The following is a 27264-nucleotide window of genomic DNA, read 5'->3' as shown; positions in this document are numbered from 1 at the left end:
AAAACATTAGTGAACACGTGATTCTTATCATCGTGCTTATAACTCAACTCAGCACTATACCTGCACTCTACTGATTTTGTTTTTCTTTTTGTAGCTTCTCCCTGGTAGCAGGTAGCTCTGCATATGTCTGTGCGCATGTTCAAGCAGGTAATCTTTTGCTTGTTAAGCAAATGTGTGAAACTCTACAATATGGAGTCATTAATTATAATAATGTAGAATAAGAATATATAACATTCATTTATTTATTTGCTTTTTCTGGTAACATAAGAGCAAAAAAGATGTTAATTTTACATGTTCACAACTTTATTTATTTATTTATTTTTGCCAGAGTGAGAATATTTCACTCAAAGTAGTGACTGACAACAAATGTGTGCACAAAGGCTAAACCATAAACCAGCATAAACCAGCAGGTTCCAGTGTTGCTACAAAACATTTCAGTTTCATTTCACTTACAATCTAATGATTCGCCATCTAATATTCTGATGTTCATTGTATAAACCATAACTGAAACTTAAGGAAGCCTGCTTTGCACTGGTAGCTTTCGGTTTCCTCTCAGCTGGTACAGCCTTATTTAAAGTTCGCAGCTTGAGGAGTCATTCTCACGAGTTCCTTGTTTACAGTACAGATCAGCTGTTAGGGGTTTCTTTCTTCTTCAGCCGATTTAATTGAAAAGATGTCACCAGAATGGACACAAATCTTTCAGATTAAAGCAGAAGCTCTTAAGCAAGGAGACTCCTGGGAATTACAATATGATGAAAATATTGAGCCTAATAAGCCAAACTTGGACTGGAAGGAGTACATCAGGAACACAAGTGCAAGGTCAGTATGCTGAACAACTGTTAATTACTGCAGCAGGTTTGCATTGAGTATTTGCATGAGTGTTAATATTTACACTATTGTATATTTGTGTTACATTAATATGCCTTACATTACGCAATGTGCGTGATAAAAGTACACCATCAATACATTTTAGTTATTAAGGAATATTTGTTCATTCCTTGTTTGGTACAATTCCAGAGTTTGAATGATGGAAAATAATTGGAAGTGGTATAAATACAACTTTACCTAAAAATACAGATTTTAGTCTACCAATACTTGCCTTTAAGAGCTATTCTAGCGATTCTAGCTCTGTCTGGTATTGTGTAAACTGGAATAAGTAACATCAGATGGTTTGTTTTCCTTTTATGTTCTTGTTCTTCACTTTTCAAATGTCATTATTACACTATTAATTAGCCAAAAAGCTAATAATTTGGTCTGCTCAGTTACATCTAAAGATATATTTATTAGATTTTCCTCTTTCTTTTATGACATGTATTGTATTACTGTGGTGGCACATCACTGTAACACTGTAATGAATATACTATGGTCATATTCACCTATCCATCCACAAGTTTCCACTGAGTATTCTCTAAATAAAACAAAAAAGCTGAGTAAACATAAAAAGCACAAGCTTCTTCCCTTTGAAATATATTCAACTTTCATAGCTCGATAGTAATTTTTTAAAACAAATTTAAACATAAACATCATATGAATCACACATTCATCCATCAGAAGGGACACAGTTAAGCATGAGAAGCTCAGTTATATCTCCTCCCACTGCCCTTGTAAATGCATTTGATTCCACCCAACATCTCTACTACTTACAGATGTGATTCTGAGTGCAACACATAGGGCAGCTATCAGCTTTTACACAAATCATGAGTTTAGTGCAAGTTTGTGTGGTTAAATGAAAAATTCTGAATTTTTTAAAAGTAATTTTGACTTCTACTGAAACAGACATTCTCTTTCTCTTTTTTAATTTCAAGTTTCAAATGTTCCATGTGTCGAAGAAAGTGGCCTTCCAACAAGGTGAAAGTGCTCTTCCACATGTGCCTGAGAAATGGGCAGGGCACTGTCAAAGTGAGGCCCTTACGTCAGAACTGCAAGAAGTGCCCAAATGCTCCAATGGAGAATCCCAGCGTGGAATCTGAGAACATAAACACCCTCATGGAAAAACTGGTGGAGAAAATAAAACAAAAGTGCTACCATGAAAACCTTGAGGAAAGCTACCGACCTTTCAGACTCTATGAAGTCAAAAGTCCCCATGAGCCTGAACACTGTGAGGGGTGCATAAAAGGAGTGTGTACAAACAATCTGTAGTTTTAAATCTATTTACTTATATTATCAATATCTGATTCGGGGGCTTTAATTATGCTGTTTGCCTCAAATAATGGTAATGTTAGTGCTCAGTCATTACTTCAAAGCTGAAGGGTATACAATTCACAAATTCTGCACAAGCAAAACATGAAGTCCATTTGTGATTAGACATGTGAAAACTTACTGTTTACAAACAAAATGCACATAAGTCAAAATTGTCTACTATCAGTAAATGTAGCATAATGTCACTATGTCAAAATGATTTGTAAATAAAATAAAAAAAAACATAGTGGTGATGTTGCAATAAGAATTTGGGAATTTATGATATTGTTTCTTCTGTTGAATGCATTGTTGTTGAGGTGGATAGCAGTTTATTTATTTATTTGTCTTCTGTTTAATGAAGTAAGCTAAATGACATGAAAGATCATATACAACTGTATATTATTATTATTATTAAGATTTATATTTTTCTTTGTCCCCTGTTGGTCTGAAGTGTTCTATATAACGAGCAACTGAAATGAAACAAGTGCATCTTTGTGCCTCTTTGCTAACAACCTCTGTGGTTTAAAGTAAGAATAAAAATTGCAAAAAGATGCAGATTTTGCACATATAATGACACTATTTAGCAAGCATAAATTAAATATGAATTAAAACTTTTGAAATCGCTGTTGAAAATGTGTCTGCATCTGTATATTGCCAGAGCTGGAAGTTGTTCTTTAAAGACAAATTTACTCACATCTTATCAGTTTTGGGTCTGTTTCTTCAGGGGCTTTGAGCAATGGGAAGCATGATTTGATCAGGCTGCAGCTAAAAGGCCTTAGAACCAGCTGCATTCAGAAGTCACGCAGATACCATGAGTAGCCCAGCAGTTGAAATTATTACATATATTAAAAAACATCATTTTAAGACAGTGTGAATCATGTATGAGTAAAGGCAGTAAAACATCACTAATGGGGACAGAGTATAAATGCATTAGGTGGAAACAGAAACGATTTCATAAGTAGTAGAAGGTTTATATGTTTAGGTTTACAAGATGATGAAGGAAGGCTTGCAGACAGCTGTCCACATGTTGTAGCTGTTTACGATCACCAGGGGGCAGTGTCACTGACAACCGGTTTGAGGCCTACTACAGCTTCTACTGCTGTTGATCTTTCAGCTAGTCACCGAGAAGAGCGGAGTTAAATCGAAACTGCAATCGAGTGTTAAAAACTGTGAAGAGTGTCCAGTAGCGCCATTATCTGTGATTTTCGTGCTTTTTTGATCAACTTTAATGTACACACGGAAGAAAAACGAACCGGTTAGCTAAGCGGTACTCTTATTTTGAAACAGGAAACAAGGGAAAACGTCGCCATGGTTACGGGTAGCATTTGGCTAGCTTCTTAAAGACGCTCTTCACATTTATTTGCTCGATACTGTAGTTTGAGTACTCATATACCATGGGGGAGTCCGATACTTACCACATACGACCCAACCATCAGCAGAAGTGAGTTGATTCATGTGGTTAAACGGCTTTTTTCCCACACAAGTAAAGAAAACTAGAATTTAGCATTTTAGCTAGCTGATTCGCGGTCTACTTTTAGCTGCGCAGTTGTTCCAGCCTTGAATAAATGACATCTACCGTCAAACTTAATTTAGTAGTATAAATACTACCAATCGTCAATCAAAATAATGTGGTTACGTGTGCAAACTTGAATTTTTAACCGAAGTTTAGTCTGTTACAGCGTTCATGCAGATTTATCTGCAGGAACTTTACCTATTTTTCCTGTACAATGCAGATGTACCAGGGCATTCAAATGTGATTACTTTAGGCATGTAGTTACAATATACAGTGCCATAGGTAAATAAGTTTAAAATGCAAATGAAAAAAAAACGTATAGCCTATTGAATATAGAATGTATTGTTCACATGACGTTTATTAGCATGCATGTTGCCATTATTAAGATATTTGTGTATCAGAGGCTCATTGTGCTCGTTGGAAGGTTCATTTGCTGTCTTGTTGTTTTCCTGTAAATCTTGCAGGTTCAGGCCAGCTGTTGTGAAGGAGTGTATTCGTGAAATTGTGAGGGAGCGACTGTCTGGGGTGCAGTACAATCCAGAGGAAGTCCCAGAGCTGACCCGTTCACTGGCAGACTCTGTGAAGGACAAAGTAAAGAGTGAGTGAAGCATTGTCGCTCTCATGTGCTGTCAAAAGGACAGAACATTCAATTATTTCTAAAAATTTTAGCCGCAGCTTATAATGACCACTTTAATTATAGGATGTGGCAACCATCTGTGTATCTGTTTAAATAACAGTAAACTTGTGTTTCACGTAGAGGTACCCAGGTGTCATAGGCACTTTTTTCCAAGTAACTGAAAGGTTCCTTCAAACGGCTGTTTTCTGCATTTCCACTGTGGTACTCAGACCTATAAAGATGAGGCATTTTAATCTGCTGCATGTAACTTTTTTCATGCAGCTACCACTACATCTCAGGCCAATATGTGTCATGATTTCCAGGTTCAGTACTGTGCAGAAATCTTGAGTCATCCCGCATTTCTTCATATTTTTCTTCTTAGGAGCCAAACTTTTTTACATTTTTAAAAACTGGTCCTGAGCAATAGTTCTCCAGGCTTTCTGAATGCCATGGCCAACTTATTCTCTCATTTTCAGTCCAGTCCTTTTTACCTGACCATTTGCATCATTTTCGTAATTTTTAACTTAACTACTAGTTAACTACTTAGCACTGATCTATAAACCATTCAGAGGATGAACCAGTGTTTGTGTCTACTTATAACAGAAAACTTGCCAAAGAACTCGTTTTAAATTGTGTCTTTAGGCACTTTGTTACAAGCAGCCTGTCACAAAAACACATGATTGTTCCCATTACTTTAGTTGAATATAAGAAAAATGAACATATAATTTGACAGTCATAAAATATTTTTTGAGCCAACATGGTGATTCCCAACAAGTTATTTTGTCAAAATCAAGAATATCTTAGGATAGTGTCCAGTGTGCTAGCATTATATTGGGGAAACTGACAAAGTGGAAGATAAAAGAAGACGTGCCAGGCTTAAAAAACTATGTACAGCAGATGAACTGTATCTGAAAGTCATTAAGACATCCTTAGGTAAATAAGGTTTTTTCCTTAAGAAGTTGGAAAAAAAATCCTGCAGAGACCTGACACAGGACCTGAGAGATGGAACTGCCCCTTCTGCTGATCCATCTGCTCTTCACTGAAGGTTCATCAGAAATGGTCTCACTGAATGGTGATTGTCAGGAAGCCATTCTTTAAGAAAGGAAAAAGAGAGAAAAGGCTGAAATTACGCCAAATTACACAAGATCTGGACTGAAAATCAACATGTCTTAATGAGTAATGAATCCAAATTTGAAATTTTTGGTTCAAGCCATCAGTATGTATAGACAGAGGACAGTCAGAACAGAGACACAACAGTGAGTGTGTACACATCTATAAGACACGGTGGAGGCTCTGTCATGGTTGGGGGCTGTATTTTTAGCCAGTGGTGTTGGGGATCTATCTTTTTCTATCGGTGTTAGCTTTTTGATGCGTGTTGACTTATTCAGGGCTCCAGTACCACAATGGTTTGAATGCAAACATTTCTGAAAGTTTCAGCAGTGGAAATGCAGCAGTGACAAGACTAAAAGGATTGTGGATCTTCACAACAGCCTGTTGGAGCAATAAATGTATAACACCATAAATTCCTGGCCCCACAATGTTAATGAATTATTTCCCATTTAAAACAAATTTGATTAGTAAAAAATATTGACTAATATTCATATTACACAGTATTTTTTTTCTTTTGGATGTACATATAAAATATTATCCTATTCTCTTTGTGAACAGATTCAGGATTTGACAAATATAAGCTTGTTGTGCAGGTGGTCATTGGAGAACAACGAGGGCAGGGAGTCAAGTAAGTCTTCATTTGGTACTGGAAACATTAGTCTTGCTCTTGACTTTCAGAAACTGACTTTGACACAGGGATTACGGTTAGGGCTCAGGGCTCAGTGTATTTTTTAGACATGTCATATGTTGTACCAGAGAACGGAGACCGGATCATTTAGGTTGTTATCAAAGATCTGCTCTTCATATTTACATCATCAGTATCAGCAAACACCTGATTAAGGTAAAACTGTAGTGATTCAAAGTTACTAAAAATTTGAAGTATCAGTAAAAGCAAACGGTAGGACCGTCTCAAGAAGACACAACCATTATTTTACATTTTTTCAACGTAGTTTTTTTTTTTTAAGTAGTTCAAACTTTAAGATTTTCTTTGCTTGGTCTCTGTTTGTGTGTTTTTTTCTCCCCAGGATGTCTTCCAGGTGTTTTTGGGATGCTGATACAGACAGCTATGCAGAGGATGTTTTCATGAATGTAAGTGCTCTGCTCAGTCACAATTTCATCACTCGAGTCCGCTTTCTAAAAAGCACTCTGATTGTCCTTCCACAGGACAGCTTGTTCTGTGTGGTAGCAGTTTTTGGAAGCTATTACTACTGAGGAAGAGAGGATGGACCACAGGAAAAAAAAGACTTTTACATGAAAATGAGCTGGCCTCAACTAAAGAAGCGACGCACATCTGGTCTTAAAAATGAAAAACCTCATTGAGATTTTGTGACTTATTAAGGACAAAGACTTGTTATGGCTTTTTTTTTTTTTTTTTTTTTACCTCAAAACATTGTAATTGTTTAAAATGATACATATATTGTTACTGTATACAAGGTTACAATACTTTATGTTCACTTGGGTCTATTATATGCCCAAGTTACTGTTTATGAGAATAACATCTGAGCTCTGTGAGTTCTCTGAAAGCTGACTGCTTTCAATGTGCAGTTTCCAGCATTTTTTAATACAGGTAATAACATGGTCATCTGCTCTATGCACAGAGAAAGGCCAGGCAGGTTTATTCCAAGCCAAAAGCCTTTAAAGTGTCATTATCTTCATACAGTTTCACAAGAGTCTTTAGTTTGTTTTATGCAGTAAACCTAACAAATGAATAAAGGTCAGATTTAATATATTTGGTGACATTTTAATTTTTCACCTCTACACCTGTTAATATAACTTTATTTATCCCACACTGTTGAAATTCAACTATCACAACAAAAAGTGAATCAAAGACATACAAAAGGCTATTGTTGGTACAGGAAAATGTTATTGTGAAAAAACAAAAGATTGTATTATTTCGAGCAGTTGACTGAGCAGAACTGGTCCAGCAGAGGTCAGTATCTGCCTGTAATCGCCAAAATCCAGATGCACGGATTTTTATTTTATTTTTTTAAATTAAAGTTATGTGTGTTCGGGTCGGAACCGCCACGAGTCCCGACTTCGTCAAAGGAAAAACAAATTGTTCAGCAGTTTACGGCGGGACTCCTGGTCCCTGTTTCTGCACAGAGCACGAAACAACTCGGAAACAGTTTTAGGTCCTGGTTGGATTTAGCTATAAAAAAAACTTCATGGTAGAATTTCACCAGCAGTTGCAGTCTAAGATGATGGAGTTAGTTTAGGAAACCTCGGTATGAATGTCTATCCATGTGATAACTGGTCAGCAGCTTTCAAAATAAGAGCTCAGAGACTGTCTAAGTATTTCCAAGATGAAGTAAAAGAAATCATGAATTGCCTAGGAAACCCACCTTCTGTAAATATACAAAATATTAACAAATTATTCTTTACTATATATTAACATATATTCATTAAGTGATGCCGTTTTGAACAGTGATGGCATCAAGCTGAGAGCTAATTACACAAGGCTCCGCTGACAAACAGGTCATAAAAGAGCAGGAAAAGAAAAGATTTCATTTGTATGTTTATAAGTTGTATCTTTAAATGCTTAGTTTTATTTACTGATGCAGGAAATTTATGAACCATCCATCCATCCATCCATTTTCATCCGCTTTGTCCGGGGCCGGGTCGCGGGGGCAGCAGCCTAAGCAAAGAGGCCCAGACCTCCCTCTCCCCAGCCACCTCCTCCAGCTTATCCGGGGGAATACCAAGGCATTCCCAGGCCAGCCGAGAGATATAATCTCTCCAGCGTGTCCTGGGTCTGCCCCGGGGCCTCCTCCCGGTGGGACATGCCTGGAACACCTCACCCAGGAGGCGCCCAGGGGGCATCCTTGTCAGATGCCCGAACCACCTCAGCTGGCTCCTTTCGATGTGGAGCAGCAGCTGCTCTACTCTGAGCCCCTCCCGGATGGCCGAACTTCTCACCCTATCTCTAAGGGAGAGGCCAGCCACCCTTCGGAGGAAGCTCATTTCTGCCGCTTGTATCCGCGATCTCGTTCTTTCGGTCACTACCCACAGCTCGTGGCCATAGGTGAGGGTAGGGACGTAGATCGACCGGTAAATTGAGAGCTTCGCTTTTACACTCAGCTCCCTCTTCACCACGACGGACCGGTGCAGCGTCCGCATTACTGCAGCTGCAGCCCCAATCCGTCTGTCGATCTCCGGCTCCCTTCTCCCATCACTCGCGAACAAGACCCCGAGATACTTGAACTCCTCCACTTGGGGCAGGAACTCATCCCCGACCCGGAGTGGGCACTCCACCCTTTTCCGGCTGAGAACCATGGCCTCAGATTTGGAGGTGCTGATCCTCATTCCCGCTGCTTCACACTCGGCTGCGAACCGTTCCAGTGCGAGCTGGAGGCCCTCACCCGATGAAGCCAACAGAACCACATCATCTGCAAAAATCAGAGATGAGATTCTGAGGCCACCAAAGCGAAAGCCCTCCGCCACTTGGCTGCGCCTAGAAATCCTGTCCATAAAAATTATGAACAGAACCGGAGACAAAGGGCAGCCCTGGCGGAGCCCATCACCCACCGGGAACAAGTCCGACTTATTGCCGGCAATGCGAACCAAGCTCTTGCAACGGTTGTATAGGGATCGAATGGCCCGTAGCAAATTTATGAACCATTTTATGTTATATCTCGTGTTAAGCATTGAATGTTCTTGGATTCTGAATGAATAATTCAATTTAAAATTCATTGACGTCAACACATTTTTCTGTCTGGTTGTTCAGTGTTCCTTTGGTTCCTGAATCAAAGTCAGTCTGACTGCGATCTAGTGCATCACAGATTCAGCCATCGTGAGTTTGTTGGCTTATTGCGAACATTATTTCTGTGGTGTTTTCATTATTGTGATTATTTAACAGCACTTTCAGAAGTGAAGTGATCATAGCTTTGCATGCTCGACTGTCTTTTCATCCTTTTATGTCAAAGACAAATGGACTGTATAAAGCTGCAGAAGTAATACTGTGTGTGGATAGAACAGCACTATAATCAAACCGTGCCTGAAAAGCTTCCCTGTACTTTGTGACCATGTCATTACGTTCATCATCATCAGGCTGGTTCCATCACTTTGTAGCTTGAATTTTAAATGACACTTTAGCTAATTGTTAGTTACTGGGTCATTAATACTAAATTAAACTCTTTAGCATTTAGTTTTAAAAATATGGCATAGTGTCATGTCTAAAGTTTTTTTTTTCCATCTTGATGACATGTAGGCATCTTCCATACTTGTGCCCAGAAGTCTCCCTGGACTGTGGCCAGAAGCAGTACTGACACCCTGTCTACACTCATAGCCCCCTGGCTTCTTATTGTAAATAAAGTGAATTGCAGGTGTTTCTGTCTGTGTGAAAAACATGTAAGATCTTCGTTCAACAAAATCCATAGGTGTTTAATTGGACTGAGATGTGGTTTCATCTGCCCTTTGGATGGAGGCATTGTCAGTTTGGAAGCGAATTCTCACATCAGGATAAACCTGTTCAGTAACTGAATACATTGGATTACAGATAAAGGTTTTATTGATTTGCAGTGACACTTATATCTAAGGAAAGAAAAAGTCAACCCGTCACAATATCCACCACAGCACAACAAAGTCTCAAGAAGCACTCAGGACAGGGGTCAAGGGTTAAGATGTTTCCTTTAAGTCTTTTTTCTGTCCGCAATTTAACATTTTAGGGACTATAATATATCAGTTTATACTAACATATACAAGATATGGGACTGTTGTGTAATAAAAGGTTAGTAAACTCCAGATGATTGCATTACACAGTTCAGGCTTGTTTTTGCAGTAGAGAAACTGGAATTAGCAGAAATGGTTGTTATGGGTATATGGTACACTGGTTATTAAAAAAAATGGTACAAATGATACAAAACATTCTAAACTGACTAATTAGTTCATATTTGGGGCAGGGATAGCTCAGCAGGTAGAGTGGTTGCCCCATGATCGGGAGGTCGGGGATTCGAATCCACTGAATGGTTACCCTGCGGTACCCCTGAGCAAGGTACTGTCCCTACACTCTGCTCGCCGGTGTGGCTGCATTACTGTTATTTTAAAATAAACTATAGTTTACAACAACAACAACAAAATAAATACCAATTTGATGGCAATGATAAAAGTGCCATAATGGCATTTAAAACAATAATAAAACCATAAAGTCCACAAATTACACAGCACTATACAAAATACCTTAGGTTTAGTTAAATGTATGGCTTTTGGTAATTATTTGGTCACCTAGCAACAATCCACAGAAAATGGTGCATGCAGTGACTTTCTTATTTTTCATACAGTCAATATAACTCATGCATGCTGCAGAAATTGTGGAATGCAATATGAAGACAGATATCCACCAGATAAATGAAATATGTTTTGTTTTTTTTTTCTAGAAAATTGAAAAATGTACATTTCTTTGCTTAAACAGCCCACCTGTCTCTCGTCCTCAAAACTCGGAGTGCCAAGCAACCTTCAAATGTTTAAGCTGTTCCAGAAACTCAGTTGGGTTTGCTTTTGGAGCTCTGAGATTAGGGGTCTCTCACCAAAGCAGTATAGTTTACTGAGATTATAGGACAGACCTTTAAACTGTGGCCACAGGTATTACATAGAGGTGTAACTTTAAGCCATCACCCTGGTTCCATTAAGATCAGGCTGGCCTGAGTGACCTGGATTGTGGCTATAAAAGGGAGGGTGAGTGCTTATGATGAGGGAAGCTTCTTCCAGAAAATCCTAAAAAGCTATTTCAAAGGCTTACTTGTGTTCCTTAGCCAGACTGCTCAACTGTCTTCCTCCAGTCTCTCTGTGTATTCTGTCATCTCTTGGGCTGCTCTCAGATGTTGATTGAAGCTGTTTAAGTCACAGGTTAAATGATCGGCTTATGATCAGCTTACCACTAACATAATTATTTGTTATCCTGTGAACAGTCTGTAAATCTTAAGTGTGAAGCAGATAAGGCCAAGTCAAACGTGCACAAGGTTGTCACAGTTGTCTTTGTTGGTATGCAAATAGTTGTGTAGTAGTTGGGTTCTGCCAGACATCAACGGAATGACAAATAACAACTTAGACTGCACGCTAACATAATGACTTCAGGGCCTTGCATTACTTTGCCAGCCCAGCACAACACCAAACTTGGTAACTTCTTTCCATTCAGAAAGGAAATACTGCAAACATTGTGAGACAAAGCAGAAGAAGCTTAAGTGCGTTGGTATTTGAAGCACCTCAGGACTGCTTTTTCTCAACAGGCTGGGTCATGTTGAAGCACACAGTTACTTAACCAACAACACTGACACTTTGACCAAATATAATAATTGTATGACACACCAGGATATTCAGTATACAGGAAATTCAGAAGTCATGGCTGATAAGGAAGTCTACAGACTACTTAAAGCCAGGGATACTGCTTTCAGATCTGCTGACAGTCTGAGGGCAGCCAGGGTCAACCTGTCACATGTCGCATCAGAAGAGCCAAACACCGCTACTCCTACAGAGATAGGAAAGGCTTTAGGAGTCTGGGGAAAGGCATTTAGATCACCACGGACTACAAACACCCACCAGAGACCTTTGACAGTAACATTGCTTCCTTTTTCCTCCACTCAGCTCTCACCCACCAGGGCACACATGCGCACACACACACACACGAAAAAATAAAACTTATGTCAGAATGCTGTTCATAGACTTTAGCTAGGCATTCAACACAATCATCCCCCTTGGAGTTAGTATGCAAACTGGACCCGCTGAGCCCGAACACCTCACTTTATAATAGACCTCATCAATGGGGGACCACAAGCACTTTGGGTCGACAACAACACATCGACCACCATCACGCTGAGCACTGCAGTCCTCCAAGCATGTGGTTTCATTAACTTTGTGGATGGCACAAACGTAATGTGGTCTCACCAAAAAAACAACACAGAGAGGCCAACCAACTGGTCGTGTGGTACAGTGGCAATAATGACTTCTTAAATGTGGAGACAACAAAAGGGATTGTTCTGCTATGGAAAGGGTGAGCAGCACCAAATTTATGGATGTGCATAACACAGATGACCTTTCCTGGACAAACAAAAATGCATTTATGGTCAAAAAAGACAGTACACACAGTAAACTTCCTCTGCAGATTGAGGAGAGCGAGAGCCCCGGTGCTGATTTTGTGCTCCTTCTACTGAGGCAGAATTGAAAGCATCTTGACTACCTACATCACTGTGTGGTTCAAAAAATATACTTCCTCGAACCGCAGCAGCGCCATTTACTGCAGTGCACAGTAAATAGCGCAGGAAAGCTCACTGCTGTCCCCCTGGTCTTCTTCATGGACCACTTCGTGGGCTCAAACCTTTACTGTACATGCATAATTCATATTCTTCTAACTTTGAATTATTCTTATTTTGTTTGTGGACTGGGTGAAACAATATTTTACTCCTGTGTATGACTGGCAAATATGGCAGAATTGACTTGTATTAGCTATGTATTAGGTTATTGCAGACAAAGGTGTGATGAGTTGATTACCTTGTTTCACTGAGTTATATGGAAATTAGAGCTGATGGAAGATCAGTTAGAATCCAGCAGTGATGGTGGCATCACAGTGGCAGTGGCACCATTAAATGATGTCTGAAATCATACCTCTCTAGATCAAACAGACAATTAACAAAACAACTGAGTTTGAACAGGGAATTTATTTCATATAACATTGCTTGCACAGATGGAAATGACTCAGGCGGCACTTATGTAAATGTATATAAAACTTCTTTAAATACATTTAATCTAATATTAAAGTATTAAAATGAATTTATTGATCTTTTGGTCTACTGTGGCTTTCACTGTGAGCACCATTACATACTTTATCTTACTTATCCCAGTGATTACCAGCCATTTATCTGTCACATGTGCCATTTTCAGTCTGTTTGATGTAGTCAGTTTTTTTTTAAAGTGGTTCTAAAGGTATTAGATCAAAAACAAGTGAGACACATTTGTATTTACTTTTACTTGATTACATTCCTGATGTACAGTTTTTAAAATGTGGGCTAAAACACAGTTTGGATTTTAATAATAATAATAATAATGGATTGCATTTATATAGCGCTTTTTGGGGCCCTCAAAGCGCCTTACAATTCCACTATTCATTCACTCTCACATTCACACACTGGTGGAGGCAGCTACAGTTGTAGCCACAGCTGCCCTGGGGCAGACTGACAGAAGCGAGGCTGCCATATCGCGCCATCGGCCCCTCTGGCCAACACCAGTAGGCGGTAGGTGAAGTGTCTTGCCCAAGGACACAACAAGTTCCCTTTAACCACAGTTAGCAGTTATCAGTTGTGACAATTAGGAGTTATTTAACAAAGATCATCAGTTAAGGAATTGAGATCTCTTCTGTCTCAGTTTGTCGATGAAATTGAAAAGTTGTGTTATATCACCCTGGAGGTCACTTTCATATATGTTTCTGTCTTAACAAGTGCCCAGCCAAGCTGAACTATCCAGTGGGTATTCTGGGCAGCATGAACCCAGAGACTCATGTACAGTAAAACCTTTGTTGGTAATCACAGAGGTTAGACGTGTCTTGTAGATGGCCACTAGTTTTGCAAATGCTCTCCAAGCCGTTAATGTTTCATGGCTGATGTTTGGCAACTCAAACCTTCAGCTCCCTCCACAGATTTTCTGTGGGATTAAGGCCTGGAGACTGACTAGGCCACTCCAAGACCTTAATATGCTTTTTTCTTGAGCTAATATTTTGTTGCTTTGACTGTGTGTTTTGGATCATTGTCATGCTAGAATATCCACACATGATTCATTTTCAATGCCCTGGGTGAGGGAAGGAGATTCTCATCTACATTTTGTCCCCATCCACCCTCCCTGTGATGTGGTGCAGTTGTCCTCTTTTTCTTTGCATAAAAACACCCGAAAGCACAATGTTTCCAGCTCCATGTTTGACGGTGGGCACAATGTTCTTGGAGTCTTTGGTAGCGTTCTTCCTCCTCCAAAAGTTAAGTTGATGCCAAACAGCTCGATTTTGGTCTCATCTGACCACCTAACTTTCCCCCAGTCCTCCTCTGAATCATTGAGATGTTCAATGGCATACTTCTAACGGGCCTATGCATGTCCTTTTCTGAGCAGGGAGACCCGTGAAGCATTTCAGTCCTTCACGGCGTAGTATGTTACCAACTGTTTTCTTGGTGACTATGATCCCATGAGATCACTGTGCCATTATGGCACCGGATACCGGTACCCATCCCTACACCCGATGAAGCCAACAGAACCACATCATCAGCAAAAAGCAGAGATGAGATTCTGAGGCCACCGAAGTGAAAGCCCTCCGCCACTTGGCTGCTCCTAGAAATCCTGTCCATAAAAATTATGAACAGAGTCGGTGACAAAGGGCAGCCCTGGCGGAGCCCATCACCCACCGGGAATGACCCCGACTTATTGCCGGCAATGCGAACCAAGCTCTTGCAACGGTTGTATAGGGATCGAATGGCCCGTAGCAATGGGCCAGACACCCCATACTCCCGTAGCACCTCCCACAGGACACCCCGAGGGACACGGTCGAATGCCTTCTCCAAGTCCACAAAACACATGTAGACTGGTTGTCAGTCTATTTAATTTAAAAGTCTGAATATTTAGAAGCTTAATCTTTAGGCCTAATCTTTATTTTCCTGTTATGCTCTGTAAACTTTGTAAGTAGGAGAAACCCAGAAACCAGTTAAATTATTATTCATCCAAGAACTCAAATCTAGCATATATTTGCATCTTTTTAACTAATTAAAGCATCTGCTTTTTAAATGCATCCCATTCACACTAATCATCTCACAGCTGATAAAACTGAATATATATATTTATAATGTATTTGAGTTCATTTACAGTTCAGCTGTGCTTCACAGCCAGATTAAAAAAATCTAGCTTTTCAGTGCAACAAAATAATAAGTAAGTAAATAAGTTCAAACTGAGCATCAGAATGAGGCAGAACGATGATTTAAGTGACTGATAGGAAGGATAAAAGTAATTCACATGCAACTTGTTACAACCAAGGTATGCAAAACAGCATCTTTGAACAGCAGCAGAAGACCACACCGGGTGCCACTCCTGTCAGCTAGGAAAAGGAAACTAAAAATATCCATCCATCCATTCACTTCTGCTTCTCCTTTTCAGGGGGCGCTGAAGCCTATCCCAACTGTCTTAGGGCGAGAGTTTTGAGCTTGTTAAAAATATTATGAAAATTAAGTTCTATAGTTTTTAAAAACATCAGATTTAAACCGAAGATTTTTAATATAATAGGATATAAGTGTCTTCAAAGTGCAGGTTACTTTTAATTAAACTTCAACCACCTTTTTCTTCACCAATACCAATATTAAGACAGACAGTGCTATTGAGAAGTTGATGAACTTCAGACGGACGTCCAGCTGACAGGATGTGAATGATCACAATCATGTGAAAAATCTGCACTTTTTTTTTAGTTTCATTCAGAAAACAGTGAGCTTTGTTAACATTGCACTAAAACATCAAACCTCCTCACATTGCTTCTGTTGTATGTTGTATGTTTTTTCAAGAACTGCACAGCGAGACTTTACAATGTAAGAAATGATTTAGATCTAGTTTTTTTTTTATGTAAATGCAAATACTAACTGCTGTGTGTTTGTCACTCAGGAGACAGCGACTGCGGCATCTTGTTCATACCCTCTATTATAATTTGCTTTCATCACCCTACTGGCTGCTTTTCTGGAAGCAGTATAATTATGTTTTACGCTAGATACACCTGGAGGATGTTGTGCCTGAATGTAGTAAATGGTTGACATGCTTTACTCAGGGATTCTTTTTTCTTTTTTTTAGCATGGATCATTTGCATTACTATGTTGTCCAGTTAGTCCTGTGTTTCATCCTTAATTCATTAAAAAAGAGGTTTGGATGGGCATATGAATTCAAAATTCACATTTTGGTTCTTTTTAAATTATTCAAGCAGTGTTTCACCGAGTGGTGAAACCCTTCACATATTTAATTCTTTAAAATAATCATAAAAAAAAATCAAATACTGGATTTAAAAGACTGGCAAATCTTTTTTTTTTCATTGATATTTTATAGACACTTGATTTTGGGAGGAAACAGTGATCTTATTTTGACTTAAAAACGACTTCCTGAGTTTAATTCAATTATGTTTGTGAACAGTTGTTAAAGATTTATATTCTCAGTAGGAGGGAAGGGCTTAGAGCTGAGAGCCACACTAGGGGAGGCTGGAAAGTGGTGAGGAAGCTCTAACAAGCAATTTGTTTTTCTTTTAGTCTTTGAATGGGATTTGCTGAGAACAGCAGCCCAGAAGAAGCGTTGCTTATTATGTCCTGTTTAAAATAGTCTCAACCACCACTTACTGGACATCACGGTGTGGGTTTTAAAGCTGTATCACAGGAACCAGCTGTGCCTTTGTCTTTGTCACAGGTATTAATATTCAATTCAATTCAATTTTATTGATATAGCGCCAAATCACAACAACAGTCGCCTCAAGGCGATTTATATTGCACAGTAGATCGTACAATAATAAATACAGAGAAAAACCCAACAATCATATGACCCCTTGGAGCAAGCACTTCTATTAATACTATACTAATACTAATAATGCTTAAAACTTGGCCCTTTATTGGTGAAAACTGCTGCCATTTATCACATGACGTTTACACCAGGTCATTGAATAAAACACCACAGACACATTTTCTATTATTTAAAAAAAAATAATGGACTGGTCAGCGTTCCTCACAGTTTATGTTTGGATGTGTTATTTAAACCTTTCACTTTTAGTTTGCCTATTCCCAAAAGCATACGCAGTGATTAAGCAGGTCTATTGATTTTTCAGAGTAAACACTTTTCTCTTGAGCCTTAATTGCTTTTCCGGCTTAAAGCCAGCAGATGCACCTAAATACCTGCCCCTCAGAAATGATTTCAAACTACTTTGGCTCAAATCAGGTAAGGACAAACATGTGGAAATAAATAAATCAATAAATGGGGACTGAATGAAGTTGGAGGGAATGTTCATTAAATCTTGACTTAAAATCCTGTTTACATTTTTCCTTTCATGTCTTTATAAACTTTTTTTCTGGCTCTATGATACTTCATTAAAAAGGATGATTGTTGGAGGTGCTTGGTAAGGTTTACATTTAGAACAACATAATAGCATCAATTTAAGTGCATCAATAAATCAAACCGGGAGAGGGAAGAAAACAAAAACGGGAGTTTGAAAGAGGAGGAGGACATATCCACAAGAAGTCTTAAAATACTGTTCGATGTAGCTCAGATTTGTGTCGTCTTTTTATACGCTGCCATATCCTCTGCATAGTTTAATCTGACAACCTGTAATTATCATTGTGGCTGACAATGATAATCAAACTCCCTCTCAGTAGCTATATTTATAAATTAGCCATAATTACTGGATTGCAGGATTTGCATGAACACAGTCGATGCAGTGGTCACCATAAGTTCCACCCAACTATTAAGAATTGGTCGTTAATATAATTAGGCGAAAATAATTATTGGTGGCAGTTTGTGTGTTTTTTTTTGTGCACACTTTGTGAACACTCTGGGTTTCAGCTTTTTTTTCTTGGCTTTTTTCATTCCCTACATGCACTTTATAATCTTCTTATTGATTATACATTTCACTCAGTGATGCAGCGTGTTATACACATTGTCTGCTTGTATCAGATTTTTATACTTTCCACAGAGTAATTGTGTTTTTATTGCTGTTATTTACTTTGCTGTTTATGAGCAGCTTCGATGCGCCGCTGTTACTGTAGGAGAATATTGGCTGCAGTCACTCATCAAGGTTTCTGGTGAAAATGATTTTTCTTTGAGTTGCTTTATGTTTGGACTTTGAACAATCCTGACCTGCTTTGAAACCAAAAAACACAAACAAACAAAACAAAGACCAGCCACCTTTTTTTCTGCTCTGTATCTACTTCGTTCTCAATTACAGAATAAGTACAGAAATATAACCAAAGCTCATGTCCAACAACAGAGCCGTCTTTCTGACACCTTAAGCTACAGGATGATAATCAGGGTCAATCTTAAAATGTACTAAGCTTATCAGACTGCAAAAGAAAAAAACACACAGTGTACTGTACATATAAATACAGGCAAATATATTTCCAACACGAGTCCTTTCTTTCTAAAACCTCTGATTAATCAGCTAGTGTGAGTCTTAACACTAGCATCCCCAGGCTTCTACCTTTCTACCTATAAAACCCGGAGAGCAGTCAAATGGTGGAAGTGGAAGCTAAATTGGCTAGTCATTCATATGTATATTAGGCTGTTAAGTAGGAATTCTGGAGGGAGGGGAGTGGGGGTGGGGGAGTGGAGTGTTTCAGTTTGCCATCTTGGGGAGAAATCAACACACATGTCCTTTGTTGCTGACTACTGTGTAGGAGTTTGTGGGTGGATGAATAGGCGAACAGATGAAAGCGGTGGCTGTGCCTCAGGAAGTAAATCAGTGGGTATTTTAATTGGAAGGTTGGTGGTTTCATCCATGGCTGCTCCAGTCTGCATGCCAAACTATCTTTGGGTAAGACACTGCATAGAATAGAAAGCTCTTACAGTAGAAAGATAAGGAAAAAAAAGACATAGACATAGAAAAAGTGTTTGGATGAATGTGTGAGGGAATGATGTGACAAATACTATACAAGAACCAATCCATTTATGACTACAGAGGGACACAGATGTACAGTTTATATCAAATAAAAAAAATCATATTATAAGTATATTTATTTAGTAATGAAGAGTTACTGAGGAATCCTCTCCATATTTTGTCTGTTACATTAAAGCCTTCAAAAAAAAAAAAAAAGGGGGGGGGGGGGAGTTGCTAAAGGGCTTTAGTAGATGCTTGTAACTTAATAGCAGATTAATTATGAGAGATTGTTCCTGGTGATATCAGGAAACACTCAACTCTAAGCTCTGTCTTTAACTTGCAATGGCTGGTGGTGGTTAAATGGTTGGTAGCCCCAGTTGCAATGCAGGTGAATGCAATGTGCATGTAAATTCAATGAAGCTGAGTGCTTTTTTCATTTATTTGCTTACTTTGTCTCCTGATTGACAGACGTTATTACAAAGAACAGCACCAAATTCTCCAAACAAAAGGAAGGTCAGAGCACAACCTTGAAGTGGTTTTGTCAGGCTTCATTTTTCCAATTTTCGATACATACAGGACATCAGTGATGGCCTTTGAATTGAAAGATTAGATGCCAATTTACAAAACATTACATTCCCAGAGGGCAACGTAAGGAGGAAGCATTACCACAGAGAGCAATTTACTCTTTTTTGTTATAGATGGCTGTTTGTAGGGCACAGGGAACAGGTGCATTTTTCCTTCACCTTAGAGTTTATTGAAATATTGTCTGGTTTCTACAGCAACCATGATCTCTACCATTATCTGTTAGCCAGAGACAAGGCTGTGTAAATTGGTAATCTTTGAGTGTGTTAAAGAGAGGTATCTAGGGAAACACTTATGAGGATTAGGAGCTTCTTTACAGAGATGCTTTTGGCACGACTCATAATCATATCAGTCAAGACAAATCCATACACAGTATGAGTATTGTGTAAGTCTTGAGCCATCCCGTCAGCTCTTTAATACTTTAATACACATCCTGAACTTTCTCAGACAAGTTTCCTTTAGGTAGTGTTCAGGAATAGTTCTCCAGCGTTATTGAAGGACATTCAAAGCTCTTCTTGTTTTTCTTTTTTGCGCCTCTCTGCATTCAGTTATTTACATTCTCTTCCACACCATGTTTTTTGTCCTGTCTTCATCCCCTAACCCCAACCGGTCGCAGTAGATGGCCGCCCCTCCCTTAGCATGGATCTGCTGGAGGTTTCTTCCTGTTAAACGGGAGTTTTTCTTTCCCACTGTCGCCACAGCTTTGCTCATATGGGGCCATGTTTTCTTTGCAATATTGTAGAATCTTTACCTTACAATGTAAAGCACCTCAAGGCAACTGTTGTTGTGATTTGGCACTGTATAAATAAAACTGAATTGAATTAAAATATAATTCTTTGGATGTCGACTGCTTTTTGTTCTGTTCTCTCAAGATGATCCCACACTGCTTCAATAATGTTGTAGGCTCTGGGGGAGGATAGTGTTCCAGGTATGATTTTACTGCATTGGCAGTGTATTTGGGATCATTTTCATACTAAAAAAATAAAGCTGTTGTCAAACAGATGTTGTACTAAAGGTTGGATGAAAATCTGACATTAGTTTTCTGCTTTCATAAATCCATCAATTTTGACAAGATCCCAACACAAAGTGTAACGAAGTGTCTAAAAGTTCAATTTAAAACTTCTTTGCCAAGTTGTCTGTTGTGAACAACACACCAGATGTAACAGCGGTTCATGCCTTGTGTTAGATGCCTTGTGTGGCTTAACAAAGAAACAAAGGAACGAACAAAACTTTATGGTGAAAAGCCGACAAGAAAACTCACCACTGCACTAGTGCCTTGTTTTACTGGTAACCTTGGTAACGAGACATTTAACCTCTTAAGCCCCAAGCCTACCTGATCTCCTGCTTTTAGCCCCCATATTTGTATCATGGTTTGATTTTTATAGCAGCAAGAGTGTTTTTTATGCAATCCTGTTTTGTAGTCTATCTTTATGCGCGTCTGCAGAGTCAGTAAAGTGCATCATTGTAATTATGTATAATGTAACTTAATTTTACATGACCAAAATGCAAAATAGTCACTCAAAAACACAGTTGTTAAAAGATAGCAAAGAAGAAACCATGCTTTCTCTTGCTTCGCTGGTTTTAGCAAGACTAATTAGTCTATAGTTTAGCATAAAGGTATTGTAAATGTTTATGTTTCTATTTATTTATTTTTAGCCAGTGTCTGGGTCTGTGTCTGAACAGGGCTGGTTTCCCTGTCCCTCATGTGGACATTTTGACATCAGTCACAGCCTATAACGAAGGACCCAGCTTGTCTCCTTGATGCCGAAATGTTGAAAGTAGGACAGGAAAATAAGCCCCTTTCATGATTAACCAAATAATCTCCTTTTTTGGTCCAAGATGCACCAGATGTTATTACGGCTTCTTAGTTCTCAGTGTGTTCTTCTCATATCTCTGCCTTTTGTTCCTAACTCTTGTCTTAGATCATAATGACATCTTTAGAGTACACAAGGGGGATGAAATGAGCCCATAATGCACTCTGTGCACCTTGTTTTCTTTTTTGAAATCAAACAAGATCTAAGCTTATGTCAGCTGTGTGAGATTAATGTTGTTCCTATTTGACAGGGCAATTTCAGCCGAGGGTTCATCTTTTGTTTCCACGCTCCCAGATGGGTTTAAGTGGTTGCGTTTAAGGTCGTGCGTTTGCATTTTACATTGTACTGACAGACTCTGTGTTGAGAGTTGTGGCGATGAATTCATCAGGCTTTGTTTTCCTTGTCTTCACCTCTCCCCCTGGGGATGGCTGTCTATAGCTGTTTTCACACATGCACGGGAGCCATGAGCCTTTCTAGGCATTAGCTGGCAGAGCTGCGTGTGTCGATGAATATCTTTGAGCAGTCTTTGCAGCACTTGCTCCCCTGAACAAAGTCTGTTTAATGTCTGACTGAGCCAATATGGGAGAATAGCAGATAATATATTCAGAAAATTCAAAGCTAGCGGGTGTGATGTCCTGCCTCCTGCATGCTCTATCCAGGTGTCACACCTTGGCTAAATCAAACAGAGGATTTCAAGTGGTGAGAACGTGCCCTGTGTCAGTCTACTCCTGTGTGTGATAAGTACTAGAGCCCCCATCTGCCCCAGCATCAAGTCTTCAGCCATTTTTATATGTCAAATGACACGATTTCTGAGTTTTACACCAAGTAAAAAGGCCTAATTAAGCAATCATGACATAAGATATTATTTGAGTTTGTGCACATTTCAGTTACTATGTTGTTAGATATACATTACATTTGCTACACAAATTCACAGATTACTTCATAAGAACATCTGTTTAGCTGCTTTATAATATGTCATTTAGCCAATCACATGGCAGCAGTTCAGCGCACTCAAGCATGTAGACATGGTGAAGGCAAACTGCTGATAGACTCAGCAGGTTAAAATGAGAATCAGGATGGGGAAGAAAATGTTATTAGTGCCAGACAAACTGTTCTGAGTGTTTCTGAAACTAGTGATCCACTGCGACCTCCACACACAACAATCACTATGGTTTGTTGTGTGTGGTGTATGGTTTATATAGACTGCAAAGAAGAAAATGTCCAGTGAATTGCATTTCTGTGATTGAAAATGACTCGTTGGTGCCAGAGGTCAGAGGGGAGTGGACTAATTGCTTTGAGCTGATTGAAAGGCAACGACAACTCAACTAGCCACTTGTTACTGGAGAACATGCCGAAGCTTGGAGTGGATAAGCTACAGCTCATACTCCTTAAGGAGGCGGCACAGTGGTACAGTGGTTAGAAATGTCAACTCACAGCAGGAAAGTTCTGGGTTCAAACCCTTAGCTGGAGCCTAACTAGGTGCAGTTTCCATTTTTCCCTGTGCAGGACCTTTCTGGGTACTTAGACGCCCTCCCAAAGACATCTGTATGTGTTAGGTTAACCAGTAGTTCTAGTAAATATGAGCATGAATGGGGCATTAATCCTCGTATCCACTGGCACTCTGTACACGGTTCGTCCTGCCTCTCAGCCTTTATGCCATTATGGCATCTTAAAGTAGGCTCCAGCCTAGTTTAAAGACATTTTCAATCCCCAGTATGCAAATTTAGAGTCAATGAAAAATGAGCATTAAAGAAAAATGAGCAGCAGGCTTCTTTGGCAGACAGGTAGTGCTTTAATAGACTGTGCAAGGGCAATAGAATAATAGAATACAAGTGTTTCCTTTGATCTTCAAGTGGCTCATTCAAGTTGACCTCATGTCCTGCTGAGATTTCATTTTCAGTGATTTTCAGACATTTTTATTGAGGGGGAAGGTGAAATTCTGACATTGCTAAAATGCACAGTTGGAGGCCTTTACAAGCTTTAAGGGATTTAAGCTACATCCTTCAGAGAAGTGCCATCATTACTCACCTCGCCGGGGGGCAAAAAGATAAAATAGGCAGTATCCAAGATGGAAATTTGTGTCATGGAAATATCCAACATTTCTTTTCAGGAGGCACGTGCAATAGTATCAGAATTAAATTTTTAGTAGAAAAATACATGTGCACTACTTAAGACTGAGGGTTTAGCCATGCGCTGTGTCTCATGAGCTTCTTGCAAAGACAGATAAATCCTCCACGCATATCAAGTAATCAGAAATGAAATCTTCAGATGTTCATTAGTCAGTAAGTTTATTAGCATCATTGCTCATTCTGCAAATGAGAGAATTTAAACTGATGATATGATTTACGTTTTAATTTCCATTGTAAATCGCGACAGCTTTAATAGTAAACATAAAACTGATAGTATTTTGGTGAATGGCATTGCTTGTTTTTCTATCAACCCTCCAAAGACGTGTAAACAACACATTCAAGTGAGCAACAAAAAGTGATTACTTCGGTGTGAAGGAGGTCATAGCTGCATGTCCATTATGAAATAATTTCAGGTTCTTCGCTTTGTCATACAATTTAAATGTAAAACCATTACAAAGTGTTTTACAGGTGAGGCAGAATGAAACAAAATGACTAAAAAAAGTCAAAATCATGGAAAGCTTTTTTATAAAAGAATCCTTTCAAACATGACCTAAATAAAGCAACTGACTCTGCCATCCTAATTTCTTAATTTGTAGGTTGATACAGCGCTTCTGAGGTCTGATTGCAAACTCTGTCCCCTTCTTTTCCCCCGGGCCGTGGAAAAAGACAACAAACCATTGCTCGAGGATCTCCAGGTATGACCTGGTGCGGTCAGTAGATCTTCTTATGCTTCTGCAGAACCAGAAAGTGTATTTAGTTAGAAATAAAGGATGTGACTGTGAGACATGAATCATTTTAGCTCTGTTGCTATGAAACAGATGTAACAGATGTAACAGATGTAAGAGCAAAGCAAAGTTAAAGATGCCTCCCTCGTGTAGTTATCTTGTCATCCACTGCACCAGCCTCCTAATAATTTTTGCATGACTGCGTGGACTTAACCATTTCTCTCTGCAATTGTTCGTAACTTAAAGTAACTTTATAAAGAAATTACAGTTAGAGGAAGGTAGCACATTCAGAATACTGACGGGGAACAGAAAGACAGAACATGCTCTCATATCTCATATTTCCAAGGATGTAAGACCTCATAATATCTTACAGACTTGTATAATGTCCAGTTATCTCAGTAGGGCAGGATTACATGTGTTTTGGACACTCAACTCCCTGTCTGGCTTCTGGAGACAGGCACTCCCTGTACTTTTAAGATTAGGCTTGAAGGTGTACTTTTGATAAAGTTTATAGTCAGGGCTGGATCTTATTTCCAAATCAATTCAATTTTATTTATATAATGCCAAACTGCTTGACTGCAAATTATGCTGTGGCTATGCTGCTACAGTCTCGTGGCGGTTTTCACAAAGCCATACTTAAGGAAAGGAGAACAGGGGGAAAGGCTGAAGAATGTCAAATTACACAAGAACTGCACTGAAAATCCATGGCAACAGGTCTTACTGGTGCATCTAGAGGCTAGCACTGAACATTATTGAAGCATTGTGGGATCGTCTTGACCGAAAATAGAACAAAAGGCAGAAACATCCAAAGAAGAGCTTCGAAGAAAGCTTGCCAAAGAAGGTTCAAGCAATATAAAAGACTGAAGGGAGGTCACACTAAATACTGACTTTCTCTCTATATGGTATTTTCATATATATTTGACGAGTAAAATGTAAAGAGAAAAGATGTGGATCAAGACTTTTGCATATATTACAACATAGAGAGCGAGAGAAAGAGTGTATATTAAGAGCTCCAGTGAAAGGCAAGTTTTCCTTTGATATGAAGGGTCCTTATGGTCACATGTCCAGGCTTCCTGAATAATTACCTTTCGGCAGGCTCATTTCTGGGATTAAAATCCACTGCAATGTTAAGAAATATTCAACAGTTAGGAGTTCTGTGTATTTTGCCTTTGTGGTGCCATTAAACATGGCAGGACTGCAGCTTTACCGCTGCTGTGGTTAAATTATTACCACTTCAAGTGGGTGGTACAACGATTTGCCCACATCACCCCATCAAGGTAAAATTCATCTTATCTGTGAAATTTAATAGTCTTGCTGCTAAGCCTTGGGATGATGCAGTTAGGCTAAGAACTTCAAACGTTTTGCACCTTTATGTTATCGTATTGCAATTTTATTACTATGTTAGCGCAATGACCACTATTAGACAGAATACTTTAGCTCCTTTATTTTGATCTTGGCAGAAGGTTTGTTCTAAGGCATTTGTTAAGTGTAAAAGATCATATTGAAGCTATAGCTTTTTTATGTATATGTTAGTACTGAAGATTTACCTTTAGAGGTAACCATTCCCTCAATCTCCCACAAGCTACATTAGTTACAATAGTAACTAACGTAACATTAGTTACAATAGTAACTAATGTAGCTGAACCCCTCCAGGAAGAAGGTGCACTTGAAAATTGAAATTGTTCCAGGGTATTTTGCAGCCAACACAGGTAATGATGATGGTGATAATACCTGTGGTCAAACAGAGCATTAGGAAGAGAGGTAATGTGGCTGACTGCTGGTCAGTAGAAATGAAAAGCCAATAAGCTGCAGGAGACAAAACAGCAGAAACATCACATTAACACCAACAGAATCAACTGGACATTGTCCACTTCTCTCATTTATGTTTTTTTCTAAATCATCATGCTGCACTTCCAGTTCCTTTTCATGTGGTATTTGCAAGTCCTATCGCAAAAGATGAAAATGGACAGAAATAAAAATGTCTTATTCAAAAAACAGGCTGCAGTTATTAAAAATATATACTTTTAATTTCTGAGCTGGCTTTCTCTCCCATGATGCTCATCATCAAGTAAAGTGACCAAGTGAATGCACCAACTAACCACAAAGAGTGACACACTTATCAACCAAGTGCAGTTTGTGCTCATACAAACCAGCACATCAATCATGAAACATGTTTGTTTTTCTGTTACATTCTGCCTGAAGACCAGACCAACTCTTTACAGAATTAAATATGACTGTTTTTTTAACAATGTTCAGATAGATAAAATGAAGAAATGTGAGGACAGAGCCAAACCGCCCATCTATCCATTTTCTGAAGCCTATCTTAGCTGTCAAAGGACAAGAGGTGAGGTACAACCAGGACCAACAATCACACACTCACATTCACATCCATAGTCTGTTTAGACCAGTTAACTTCATAAGCACCTCTTTGGACCGTGGGAGGAATGACAGGGAGGGAGAACATGCAAATGAAAGCACCTAGGTGCTGAAACTCCTAAATGGGAAATTCCTTTTCCCATAGTGTCAGTATTAATGTTTAATAAATGCTTCCTCATTGCATGCCTCACAGATGATCCACACAGTTTTATTCATTTAGCCATCCATCTGTTTTCTTCTGCTTCTACAAGCCAGGGTTGCAGTGGGGCTGGAGTCTATCCCAGCTGTCACAGAGCAAGAGGAAGCATACATGCTGGACAGGCCAGCGTACACACAGCGAGAGCCAGACAGTTATTCACAGGCACAGGAAGAGCACAAAATCTCCACTTAGCAAAGTGCCAGCCAGCCAGTGGATTTGAACCCAGGACCTTTGAACTGAATTGAATTGACTAACACAGCTGATTATTTTTAGCATCATCTGAGTTGCTGATGTAGGACCTCACTCAGTTTCCCAAAACTCTCCCTTTTCACACCTCCAACTGATGTTCACCCTGGGGTCCCATATACAGCAAGGACAGGTTACAAGGCTACATGATGTCACTTGATCAGACTCCTGATTACTCTTTGCTTTGCTTCACACTGGCCCAAAGAGAAACC

General features: G+C 39.2%; 2 protein-coding genes across 2 annotated transcripts; both read left to right on the top strand.

Moving 5' to 3' along the window:
• The first annotated feature begins 579 nt into the window (after positions 1–579).
• On the top strand, positions 580–2811 carry LOC101484538 (receptor-transporting protein 3). The gene is made up of 2 exons (XM_004561976.2): positions 580–819; positions 1806–2811. Exons 1-2 carry the CDS (start codon positions 674–676, stop codon positions 2137–2139), a joined length of 480 nt encoding a protein of 159 aa, XP_004562033.1. The 5' UTR covers positions 580–673; the 3' UTR covers positions 2140–2811.
• A 439-nt stretch (positions 2812–3250) lies between these two features.
• On the top strand, positions 3251–9742 carry dynlt2b (dynein light chain Tctex-type 2B). The gene is made up of 5 exons (XM_004561977.3): positions 3251–3619; positions 4156–4289; positions 5976–6045; positions 6443–6506; positions 6582–9742. Exons 1-5 carry the CDS (start codon positions 3573–3575, stop codon positions 6627–6629), a joined length of 363 nt encoding a protein of 120 aa, XP_004562034.1. The 5' UTR covers positions 3251–3572; the 3' UTR covers positions 6630–9742.
• The last annotated feature ends 17522 nt before the right edge of the window (positions 9743–27264 follow it).

Source organism: Maylandia zebra, linkage group LG15 (assembly GCF_041146795.1).
Source record: "Maylandia zebra isolate NMK-2024a linkage group LG15, Mzebra_GT3a, whole genome shotgun sequence".
NCBI classification, from domain to species: Eukaryota; Metazoa; Chordata; class Actinopteri; order Cichliformes; family Cichlidae; genus Maylandia; species Maylandia zebra.
Note: the sequence above shows the minus strand (reverse complement) of the source record. Positions and strands in the feature narration are given on the sequence as shown.

Excerpts from the sequence above, each read along its gene's own strand:
- LOC101484538 (XM_004561976.2), top strand. The coding sequence starts at position 674 with ATGTCACCAGAATGGACACAAATCTTTCAGATTAAAGCAGAAGCTCTT. Across the intron at positions 820-1,805 it reads ATCAGGAACACAAGTGCAAG|TTTCAAATGTTCCATGTGTC; the intron begins GTCAGTATGCTG and ends TTTAATTTCAAG.
- dynlt2b (XM_004561977.3), top strand. The coding sequence starts at position 3,573 with ATGGGGGAGTCCGATACTTACCACATACGACCCAACCATCAGCAGAA. Across the intron at positions 4,290-5,975 it reads TGTGAAGGACAAAGTAAAGA|ATTCAGGATTTGACAAATAT; the intron begins GTGAGTGAAGCA and ends CTTTGTGAACAG. Across the intron at positions 6,507-6,581 it reads CAGAGGATGTTTTCATGAAT|GACAGCTTGTTCTGTGTGGT; the intron begins GTAAGTGCTCTG and ends GTCCTTCCACAG.